At 42.0% G+C, this 11,403-nt stretch overlaps 3 protein-coding genes across 5 annotated transcripts in view; 2 read left to right on the top strand and 1 right to left on the bottom strand.

Annotated features, from left to right (window-relative positions):
* Positions 1-1,955: 1,955 nt before the first annotated feature.
* On the bottom strand, positions 1,956-2,421 carry LOC104803060 (tropinone reductase homolog At2g29300). Its single transcript, XM_010526935.1, has 2 exons — positions 2,357-2,421; positions 1,956-2,238 (listed from the first exon to the last, which is right to left on the bottom strand). Exons 1-2 carry the CDS (start codon positions 2,419-2,421, stop codon positions 1,956-1,958), a joined length of 348 nt encoding a protein of 115 aa, XP_010525237.1.
* Positions 2,422-4,923: 2,502 nt separating this feature from the next.
* Positions 4,924-6,856, top strand: LOC104803059 (cytochrome P450 76C4-like). The gene is made up of 4 exons (XM_010526934.2): positions 4,924-5,031; positions 5,428-5,932; positions 6,023-6,304; positions 6,391-6,856. The coding sequence occupies exons 1-4, from the start codon at positions 5,009-5,011 to the stop codon at positions 6,742-6,744; spliced, it is 1,164 nt and encodes a 387-aa protein (XP_010525236.2). The 5' UTR covers positions 4,924-5,008; the 3' UTR covers positions 6,745-6,856.
* A 573-nt stretch (positions 6,857-7,429) lies between these two features.
* Positions 7,430-11,403, top strand: part of LOC104801996 (BEACH domain-containing protein C2) — a 17,209-nt gene continuing 13,235 nt past the window's right edge. For all 3 annotated transcript variants that reach the window (XM_010525396.2, XM_010525397.2, XM_010525395.2), the window contains exons 1-3: positions 7,430-7,625; positions 8,458-10,442; positions 10,839-11,379. In XM_010525396.2, the coding sequence (XP_010523698.1) occupies positions 8,516-10,442; positions 10,839-11,379 (2,468 nt within the window). In that variant the 5' untranslated portion in view covers positions 7,430-7,625; positions 8,458-8,515. The remainder of the gene's footprint in view (positions 7,626-8,457; positions 10,443-10,838; positions 11,380-11,403) is intronic.

Genomic DNA, 11,403 nt, shown 5'->3' with positions numbered 1-11,403 from the left:
GACTACAATGAGGTATTTTCTCCAGTTGTGAAACATACCTCCATTCGGATTTTGTTGGCCTTGGTAGCTCAGTTTGATTTGGAGCTAGCTCAACTCGATGTGAAGACGGCGTTCTTACATGGGGATTTGGAGGAGGAAATCTATATGACTCAGCCAGAAGGTTTTACCGTTGCTGGTAAAGAAGATTGGGTTTGCAAGTTGAACAAGTCGTTGTACGGACTGAAGCAATCTCCCAGACAGTGGTACAAACGATTTGACAAGTTCATGATCGGGCAAGGGTACACAAGGAGCAAGTATGATCATTGTGTCTACTTCTACAAGTTACCAGATGGATCTTTCATCTACTTACTCTTATATGTGGATGATATGTTGATCGCATCAAAGAGCCAGTCGAAGATCGAAAAGTTGAAGGCTCAATTGAATCAAGAGTTTGAGATGAAGGATCTTGGAGAAGCGAAGAAGATTCTTGGGATGGAGATAAGCAGAGACAGAAAGATGGGCAAGCTTTGTTTGTCACAAAGACAATATTTGAATAAAATACTTCAACGTTTTGGCTTAGATGAAAAGTCAAAACCTGTAAGTACACCACTTGCTCCTCATTTCAAGCTCAGTTCGGCGTTATCTCCTACCACAGATGAGGAACATGAGTACATGGCGAAGGTTCCGTATGCAAATGCGGTTGGTAGCTTGATGTATGCGATGGTGTGTACGAGACCCGACATTTCACATGCCGTTGGAGTGGTGAGCAGGTATATGCATAATCCTGGAAGAGGACATTGGCAGGCAGTGAAATGGATTCTGAGGTATATTCTGAAGACCTTGGACTTTGGATTGGTGTTTCAACAAGATGGATCACTTGGTCACTGTGTGGTTGGATATGTTGATTCCGACTATGCTGGTGATTTGGATAAGCGACGGTCAACGACTGGATATGTGTTTGCACTGGCGAAAGCTCCGGTGAGTTGGAAGTCTACTTTACAGTCTACGGTGGCTTTGTCTACAACAGAAGCAGAGTATATGGCAGTTGGAGAGGCTGTAAAGGAAGCTATTTGGTTGGGAGGTTTACTTGGTGAGCTTGGAGTTGAACAGAAAAACATTTCTGTATACTGCGATAGTCAGAGTGCTATCCATTTGGCCAAGAATCAAGTCTACCATGCACGAACGAAGCACATAGATGTTCGCTTTCACTTTGTGCGGGAGATTATCGAAGAAGGTATCATACGACTCATGAAAGTGAAGACTCTTGATAATCCTGCAGACATGCTGACCAAGGTGATTACAGCGATCAAGTTCAATCATTGTTTGAACTTGGTCAACATCATGCACATTTGAACGCCTTCGAGCATTTGAGTGCCATGAGGCACGGTTGGAGACATCCTTTCTCGTTTGTTACAGTGGTGTCATTGAAGCCAAGGTGGAGATTGTGAATGGTGGCTTCAATTATGGTGTTGGTGGCAAACAAAGGAAATTGGTGATGATGGCAGACAAAGGCAATTGGTTGATTTTTTATTTGAAAAAATCAAACACCATTCAACGTGAATGGTTTGGTGGCTTTTGTCTTCCGCCACAAATCCGTCTGTGACTTCTCCTATAAATAGCCATGCAAGTTATGTTCTCAAGTATCACAAATCACTAACAAAAACATTCAGAAGAGAAGAAGGAGTGTAGAAGAAGAAGTTTTCTTCTTCAGCAAGAAACCCAATATTTGGGTCTTTTCGAGGGTTTTGGGTTTTCTTTCTTAGTATCCAAGAAATTTGTTTCGGTGAGGTTCTTGGATACGGTTTGAATATTTTCTTCTTCTGAGTGTTACGAGAGAAAGGGTGTTCTTAGAAAATTGGGAAGTGAGGTTGAGTGTGTGTTGTATTCCACATTTGTTCACCGATATAGTGGAGTTTGTGTTCTTCCTCGCCGTGGACGTAGGCATTCTGCCGAACCACGTTAAATCCAGGTGTCTTTTACTTTCTCTCGTTCGATTCCATCGTCTCACATTTGAGACCCGGTACGCTTCCGCACAACAGATTATTACGTACGAGAATGTTGAGTTTGCCGCCAAACAAAGAGGAAACAGTTTCCATCAGTTTCTCCCTGTCGGAACGGGAGGATACATCACAGACTGAACCACTGACTCGAAGGCCCTTCTCTTTCCACTCGCGTAAACTTCGGTCAAGGCTAACTTCTGACTTGTCGCACGTGTGGATTCTCGCTCCGAAACTCGCTAGTTCCTCCACTACGGCGTGCCTACAAGATTCGCCGAAAAATTGTCAATCCCAACCGAAAAAAGATCCTGAAAAAGAAAAAAAAAATGTTCTTCATACGCAAGACAGTACCAAATAATAACAAGAAGTGGAAACATTACCCGATCCCATTGGCTCCGCCGGTCACGAGAGCCGTCATGCCCTGGAGACTCCATCTGCTATCCATTCTTCTGTATGATTACAAGAAACGGAATTGAAAATAAAAATAAAAATACATATGGTGGACCTCTTTATACATATGGCCAGTGACAGTGAACATGTGGTGGAAAACGTGTTTTCAGTCATACCCCACCAAAAAAATGCGGTGGAAAAAAAGTTTAAGTCCTACGATACGTTGGGACTTTGACAGATAACGACATTTCTTCGTTAGCTAAAGAACACCGAAACTGGTTTTGTCCGGTCCTCAGTTATTGTGAACACATTATGAAGAGATTTCAGTTTCTTCTCCATGTTTGTGAGGTTATGCCTTTTAATCTCGTCCAAATACTCTGGTAGAAATAGAGGGTTCAGAGGAAGGAAAAGTCTCCGAACGTATCAGAGGCTTTGGTCATCTTCAATATTAAATAGACTCAGCTGTTGTTGCTTCAAATGGCTGTATTGTAAGCTCTCGTATTTTCTTGCTCCTGTACCTGTAATCTTGATCTGATAGTGGATTACTCTCTCTCCCCGAGACGTAGGGTTAAGCACACTGTTTAACCTGAACTCGTAATTCGTGTGTGTCGATCTTTTCGTATTGTGTGTGTTCGTTCATTCTTTGTGAAATCAGTGTGAGTTCTTCGGATTCATATCCAATCGGCGATTCTGGGCAACTCGTTTCAGTCTCAGGAAGACGGTGAAAGACGAAGAGGATTCAGATAGTACAATTAAGTAGCTTCGCCCTCGGTATGCTGATCGTAGAGCGGATTCATGTGCTCTTGATTCTCTTGATGCTCCTCATCATGAACCGCATGGTCGTGCGAACTATTTGACCTCGACATAGCTTCTCTTCTCTGCTGATTTCGAATGTCTCTCAGGGTACGCTCAATCTCTGGATCGTAGACTAGGTCTTCTCTCCGAGTAGAGCTCCGTGTCATGCACTAGAATCCTGCAAATCGCAAGGAAAAAGAAGAACTCGAAACCAAGTGAAGCCGCAAAAACCAAAGAAAGAAAAAGAAAAAGAAAAAGAAAGACAAGCTAGGATCTAGAATCAATAAAGACCTAGAAATAGGCTAACCAGTCCCCGGCAACGGCGCCAAAAACTTGATACGTGTGTACCGAGTATAAAATCTATAACCCGATTCACAACTCACCGTAAGGATACGGATCGTCGTAACACGGGGTCGAACACAAGGACCGGTTGCTAAATCCAAATCTAGATCGAAAATAGATCAAAGCAAGCAAGCAAGTGATGGTGGAAATATGTAGAATCTATGGAAAATAAAATAAGAAAGCAGATAAAAACAAGTGACCTATCAAACAAGGATGACTACGGGTGTCGGGATCGTATTCGCGTGTATGGGTATTTACTAAGCATGCATGAATAACGATTATGACTTGTATTCGGGGATTATCAAGCAACAAAGATAGAGAATTCACCTCTCGGTCTACTAACTCACTATCTACAGAGTAACTCGTCAATCTCTCGATCTATTCAAGTTAACCCTAGGTGCATGAAGAACGCTATCATCAACCCTAGATCGATTAAACCATATCTCTATGTGAATAATACGATCTATCCTATTGATTTTGATCCGAAACAAACCCATATCTCTATGTGGTTCAGAATCCAAGATAATTGATCAAGGGGTTAGCAAACATCAATCCAATAAAAGTGCAAATCAATAGAACCGAATCAAATCAAAACCGAAATCCAAGTTAGGGTTCAAACATACCCAAAACACATATGAATCCCTAACCCATAGCCGTGGATCTACTCACGGTTCATAGAAAACAATAGAAAGAACCGAGAAGAAGAGATAAAAGAGAGGAAAGAAAGTCTCATGTCGATGTTTAGTCTTCACGATCGAATCCTCCTTCTTCTTCCCGAAATCCCGTGAACTTCTATTCTTCTCTCCCCAAAAGCTCTCCAAAATCTGTATCTAGGTGTTCTCTCAGGTTCTCCCTTGTTCTAGGACGTGGCTAGGGCTTTTTTATAACCCTAGGGTGGCTCCCCAGAGTTCTAATCCCATTCCAATGCTGAAAATCGCGAATTAGGGTTTCTGGTTGGATCCGGACCGATTCCAGGTGGATCCGGACCGGATCCAGATTCCTGGGGTCGAATTCTGCGTCCTTGATCCGGACCGATTCCAGCCGGAATCGGCCCTGCACCGGCAGTTCTCTGGTCTTCACGAATTCGCTCATAACTCTCTGTTCCGGTGTCGGATTTACGCGATTTTGGTGTCTACGCGAAGCTCTTGAAGTGCTCTTTCCAATGGTATAGGTCTCGCACGATTTGGACCTCTGTAGAGAAAGTTATTGCTGTCGCAACATGAGTACCTCATCCGGACTTCTCCTTTAACGCTCTAATTAGCTCCTTTTCGAGTCCAATCATCTCCGAAACCTGTAACTCTGCAAAACTAGAGCACAACCGGGTTTTGTATCCTAACACGCCTAGAATGCCTATGAATGCATGTGATTATCCTATAAAACCTAGACAAACTCTCATCAAAATATAGAGAAGAATGGTGCTTCAAGTTCACGACCATGCCTTGCCCGGCCGAACCTCCACCGACCCGATAAGAGCCATCGGTCACCACGAGGTCTCCTTTGCCTGGATGTCTCCATCGCCTTCTTGGAGGTAGCATCCATTTCTTTGCTTCTGTAAATTTCTCAGTGTAATAAGTGGCTTAGTTTATTCAGTTGCTGCATAGTGCATTTGTGTTATGGACATGGTTCCAAGTTCGGCCTTCATTCAAGAAGAGAGAACAAGAATATGGGGACGAAGAAGTGACTTTTTTTAATACGAAATGTCAATTAAAGAGCCTTTGTCCGAGAATTCAGTAAATATATATAACGCTCAAGATCATTTTCTTCGATATAAACCTGTATAGCCTCATATATTTGTCCGAGATAAGACTAAACCTCTGTAACCCTTACTTATTTCAACGAAATAGGGAATCGAATTGCTTGTTCTACTGCAATCTGAAAATGCAAACAATCTTCATATGAAAATTACTTAGTAACTGTTTTTCAGACAACTGAGGAAGATAACGGTGACGCAACTCTTCTTGCCAAAGCGTCTTGAGGAGACAAAGTCTCTGAGGATGAAAAAGGTGAAGGAGCTCATGAGCTTCGTGTCTGAAAGCTGCGAGAGAGGAGAAGCTGTTGATATTGCTCGTGCCTCCTTCGTTACATCCCTCAATATCGTCTTGAATGCTCTCTTTTCCATCGACTTTGCGAGCCACGACTCGAAAGAATCTCATGACTACCATGATATCGTGACTTGTTATGCGCAAGTTTCCGGGAAACCCAATATCGCAAACTTTTTCCCGTTTCTAGGGTTTCTTGATCTGCAAGGTACTCGTAAAGAGATAAAAGCAGTCATAGACAGGCTGTTTCGGGTTTTCCAAGGGATTATTGATGATAGGTCGAGGGAGAGATTATCCCAGACGAAGCCTAAAGATGTTTCGACCATTGACCTCTTGGATTACCTTCTCGATCAAGGAACCAATGTGAAAGTTATGAAACACCTCTTCCTGGTGGGTTTACAACTCTATATATGCACATGTTGGTATTCACACGTGCAAATTATGAATTAGTTGGGTTATGTACATATCATTTTGTGTCAGGATCTGTTTGCGGCGGGTACGGACACGAACTCTGTCACGGTGGAATGGGCGATGGCTGAGTTACTCCCCAAACCGAAGAAGATGGTAAAAGTTCAGGAAGAGATCAGGCAAGTAATCGGTGAAAATCGTGTAGTCCAGGAATCCGATGTCACGAGCCTCCCGTATTTACAAGCAGTGGTTAAAGAGACGATGCGTTTGCATCCGCCGGCTCCATTTCTCTTGCCGCATAAAGCAGAGTCTGATGTTAAAATTTTCGATTTCTTCGTGCCTAAAAATGCTCAGGTATTACCAATTATTGTAGCGAAAAATAACGGGATTCACAAAATGATAATAAAACAAAACTCTCTTTTTCTTTGTTAATGAAACAGGTTCTAGTTAACGTTTGGGCCATAGGACGAGACCCGAACGTATGGGATAATCTGATGGAGTTCGAGCCAGAGAGGTTCTTGGGACGAGAAATCGACGTGAAAGGCACTGACTTTGAGCTGACACCGTTCGGAGCAGGACGAAGGATTTGTCCGGGAATGCCACTGGCTCTTAAGACAGTGCCTTTGCTGCTTGCTTCTCTTCTCCATTCATTTGACTGGAAGCTCCAAAACGGTGTCGTTCCGGAGGACCTGGACATGGACGAGGCATTTGGCAGTATCTTGCACAAGGCCAATCCTCTCTGTGCCGTTCCCGTCAAGAAACCTCTCGTCTCAACCATCTCTCCGGATATTTGATTAAGCGATGCTTTCGTCACACATATAATATTTTCACACGGTGGAATTACAATAAAATCGTGCTTGAGGATACTCTAATTTAAAATAGAGTTTTTGTGTATGTGATAATAATAATTAGTTAAGATATTTATATAAATTGCCTTAAGAATCTGACGTAAAATATTTATATATCAGACTAATCATATACATATACTTATAGACCATCCATATCTAGTGAAGAACAATTGTTATTTTTTTTACCGAAATACTCCATATATTATAATTAAATTGCCTGTTTCTTTAATGATTGATTTTTATCGTTCCAACAGATTTTCCTTGTTGAATGTAATAATGATATATGCTTCCGTTGCTTAAAAGGTAAGACAATAAAACGGATAAAATCTGGAGTTTTTTTAATGTTTTATGACATACTTACAAAAAATAAATAAATGTAATTCTGATATGGATTATGAAAGGCCCAACAACAATATTATATATTTTTTTCCAGAAATATTATATTTTTAAGAATAAAGGAGTTTTTTATGACGAAAATATAACATTTTTCTTGGTTTTGGATATAATAAAAGTTTATAATATTCTGTTTAAAAATAATTCTTTTTACAACGAAAAAGATATAAGAATTGTTTTAGGAGACGGGAGAGGAGATAAATCATATTATCTTCTACTTTTGACACACAAAATTTTCCCCCGGCGTTAATAGCAAATCAGAAAATCCACCAACGCTCTCCCTCTCGCGCGCGCTCAAGTCGCCTCTTTCGCTGGTCCTTCTCCAATTGCTCTCTCTCTCTTCTTTGCCTTCTGATCCTTCGTTCCGTCTCTCTTTTTCCGTTTCTTCCAGACATTCGTTGCGGCGGCGGAGGAAAAGTAATCCGACCAGATTGGTGAGTCGGATAATCTCAGTTGTCTCGCATTCACTGTTTTTTGAAATTTCTGGTCCGATTCATGCGTCTTGTCTCGGCATTGCTCTTTGAACGTGTTTTTCTCCCCGTTTGGATATCTATATCGGCCTTCTACGTGTTTCCGAGCATATACGCGGAAATGTGTGCATTTCTTGGAATCTTGACATCTTTTTGGCCGATCTCTGTTAAGATCCGCATATGTATGCGACAGAGATCTCATGTTCAATCTTTTGCTGAAGTGTTCTTGTGTTTGGGCGTAATCCTTAACGGGACAATGTTCAATCTTTTGCTGAAATGTTCTCGTGTCTGGGCGTAATCCTTAACGGGACAATGTTCAATCTTTTGCTGAAGTGTTCTCGTGTTCGGGCGTAATCATTAACGGGACAATGTTCAATCTTTTGCTGAAATGTTCTCGCGTCTGGGCGTAATCCTTAACGGGACAATGTTCAATCTTTTGCTGAAATGTTCTTGTGTCTGGGCGTAATCCTTAATGGGACAGTGTTCAATCTTTTGCTGAAGTGTTCTTGTGTCTGGGTGTAATCCTTAACGGGACAATGCTTGGTCGGTTCTGCGTTGATGATCTTTTCATGTGTATTTTTAGATTTACCAAAGAAAAAAAAATATCTTAATGTTCAACGTCTTATTCTTAGTAGATCTAAGTGAATATATGATTTCTCTTGCTCAAACTGTGGTCTCATTGTTCCTCACTTTTGTGCTAATTTTGCATTAATTGTCAATGCATTTATCTTCTCTACCAAGGGGTCCAGATTATCTTATGAACTAACTTGTACTTAATTTCTGGCGCGTTTTTCAGGTCATGGGTGAAGAATTCTTTGAGTAACTGTTCCATAGATTCTCCTTAGTTTGATACAATGGAAGAAGATGAAGAAAAGAATCTCACAGAAGCTTCTGATAGACATTCTGATGTGGCCGAACTACCTTGTCCTGCAAAGGATAGGATAGAATCACTCACTCCAGGGAATTCTGGTGTTCTTTGCGATGAAGATTCTGGGACAGGAGAGGATATCATTGCATTACAAGGGATCAGTTCGGTTGATGCAGTCTTCGAGGATGATGATTTTGAACATAGGAGGTCCTCATTAGGTTTCACTGAAGGACAACTTTTGTCTGAGACTCTGGAGCTGCAATATGATTCTGGCCCGATGGATGATGTGCACAGTGATCAATTTTCAAGCACCGGGCCAGAAAGCGAGATAGCTTATTCAATGAAGCATTCTCACTCAGCAACTAGTCTGGATTCTTTTTACAATCCGGAATCAGGATATTCCCCACAGAGGCCCCGGCCAAAAGCTGCAATGCCAAATGTTTCTCCAGAATTATTGCATCTAGTGGATTCGGCCATCATGGGGAAGCTTGAAAGCTTAGATAAACTGAAGAATATAGTAAACGGTGTTGAGATTTTTGGCTTTGGAGAGGATCCGGAGGCAATTGCTTTCCTAGTTATCGATTCACTTCTCGCAACAATGGGTGGAGTTGAGAGTTTTGAAGAGGAGGAAGACAGCAACCCTCCTAGTGTGATGCTAAATTCTCGTGCTGCGGTAGTTGCTGCCGAGCTTATTCCTTGTCTTCCTTGTTTAGGTGACAATGTCAATTTTATGTCTCCTAGGACCCGCATGGTGAGAGGATTACTTGCTATTTTACGTTCTTGCGTGAGAAACAGATCTATGTGCTCGATGGCTGGGTTGTTGGGAGTTCTTTTGCAAACAGTTGAGGATATAATTTCCAAGGATGTTGATGTGAAATGGAATGCAGCCCCTTTGTTTCTCTGCATTCAACATTTAGCCGGGCACTCTCTTAGTGTCAATGATTTGCATAAGTTGCTCCAAATTATTAAACAAAATCTTACAACAGTGTGGTCAATTCCTTTGATGCATGCTCTGGAGAAGGCAATGAGTGGAAAGGAGGCAAGGGGACCGGCATGTACATTTGAGTTCAATGGTGAAAGCTCTGGCTTACTTAGTCCTGGTGAAAGTCGTTGGCCCTTTATCAATGGCTATGCATTTGCAACATGGATCTATATTGAATCTTTTGCTGGCACATTAAATGCAGCAACGGCCACAGCTGCAATTGCTGCCGCTGCAGCGGCCAAGTTAGGAAAATCATCTTCAATGTCAGCTGCAATGGCTGCAAGTGCGCTTGCTGGTGAGGGTACTGCTCACATGCCACGCTTATTCAGCTTGTTGTCTGCTGATAATCAGGGAATAGAGGCATATTTCCATGCACAGTTTTTGGTGGTTGAGAGTGGTAGTGGGAAAGGAAGAAAGGCTTCTCTGCATTTTACTCATGCATTTAAGCCTCAGTGTTGGTATTTTATTGGCCTGGAGCATACCTGCAAGCAGGGCCTTTTAGGGAAAGCAGAGAGTGAACTGCGACTGTATATTGATGGGTCATTGTGTGAAACTCATCCTTTTGAATTTCCTCGTATATCCAGGCCGCTTTCATTCTGCTGCATTGGAACTAACTCTCCCAAAGTGGCTGGCCTACAACGTCGTCATCGTCAGAGTTCTTTATTTGCTGAGATGGGACCAATTTACATATTTAAGGAACCAATTGGTCCTGAAAGCATGGCACGTTTGGCATCTAGAGGTGGTGATGTTTTGCCTTGTTTTGGTAATGGGGCAGGCCTTCCTTGGTTAGCTATGAATGACCGCATTCGTAGCAGAGCAAAGGAAATCAGTCTTTTGGATGCGGAGATTGGAGGATACATCCATCTTCTCTACCAACCCTGTCTGCTTAATGGACGGTTTTGCCCAGATGCTTCACCTTCTGGAGCTGCAGGTGTCTAATATATATTCTCCCTTGATGTTTGCTTGTTCTAAGTTCAAACACTTTTTGATAAATGGTTTAATTCCAAAGTTCAGACTTCAGAACCTGTTTTGTTATATGTTCTCAGATTCTTGCCTGGTTCATTTTGTAGGCTTTTTCTCCTTGTTCTCTCTTTCAGTGACCTCATTTTCCGTCCATAAATGTTCTCCGTTTATTTTGCAGCTTCTCTCCTGCATAATATACAAATTATCTTGTACCATTTTTATTCTTATTTTGTGTTGTTTCTTATGATGGTATACTTGGCCAGGAATTAAGCAATCATCAGTTCCCTTTCTGTCTGTAGTCTGAACTGTCTTGTTTTTTGCTTTTCCCTTACTTAGGAATTTCCCTTTTTATTTCTTGGTTAAGGCACACAAAGACGGCCCGCTGAGGTTCTTGGACAAGTCCATGTTGCTATGAGAATGAAGCCGATGGAGGCCTTCTGGGCCCTAGCTTACGGAGGACCCATGTGTTTGCTTCCTCTGACTGTTAGCAATGTGCATAAAGATAGCCTGGAGCCATTACCTGGAAGTCTTCCATTGTCTTCTGCTACAGCTGCTCTTGCCGCACCTGTATTTCGAATTATCTCTCTCTCTATTCAACATCCTGGAAACAATGAAGAGTTGTGCCGTACCCGCGGACCTGAGATTCTGGCCAGAGTTCTGAGTTATCTTCTACATTCACTCGCATCTCTTGATCGGAAGCACGATGGAGTAGGAGATGAGGAACTGGTTGCTGCCATTGTTTCGCTCTGCCAATCCCAGGAGATCAATCATGCTCTTAAACTGCAGCTCTATAGTACACTGCTATTAGATCTGAAGATATGGAGTTTGTGCAATTATGGACTCCAAAAAAAGCTATTGTCATCCCTTGCCGATATGGTTTTCACTGAAGCATCAACCATGAGGAATGCTGAGACTCTGGAGCTGCAATA

This window comes from Tarenaya hassleriana, unplaced genomic scaffold, assembly GCF_000463585.1.
Source record: "Tarenaya hassleriana unplaced genomic scaffold, ASM46358v1 Cleome8, whole genome shotgun sequence".
NCBI lineage: Eukaryota > Viridiplantae > Streptophyta > Magnoliopsida > Brassicales > Cleomaceae > Tarenaya > Tarenaya hassleriana.
The sequence above is the reverse complement of the archived record's forward strand: the minus strand, read 5'-3'. Positions and strand labels throughout refer to the sequence as shown.

Coding starts and splice junctions, on each gene's coding strand:
- LOC104803060 (XM_010526935.1), bottom strand. CDS start 2,421: ATGGATAGCAGATGGAGTCTCCAGGGCATGACGGCTCTCGTGACCGGC. Junction 2,239..2,356: donor GGCGGAGCCAATGGGATCGG/GTAATGTTTCCA, acceptor CGAATCTTGTAG/GCACGCCGTAGTGGAGGAAC.
- LOC104803059 (XM_010526934.2), top strand. CDS start 5,009: ATGTCTCCATCGCCTTCTTGGAG. Junction 5,032..5,427: donor TCTCCATCGCCTTCTTGGAG/GTAGCATCCATT, acceptor ACTGTTTTTCAG/ACAACTGAGGAAGATAACGG. Junction 5,933..6,022: donor TTATGAAACACCTCTTCCTG/GTGGGTTTACAA, acceptor ATTTTGTGTCAG/GATCTGTTTGCGGCGGGTAC.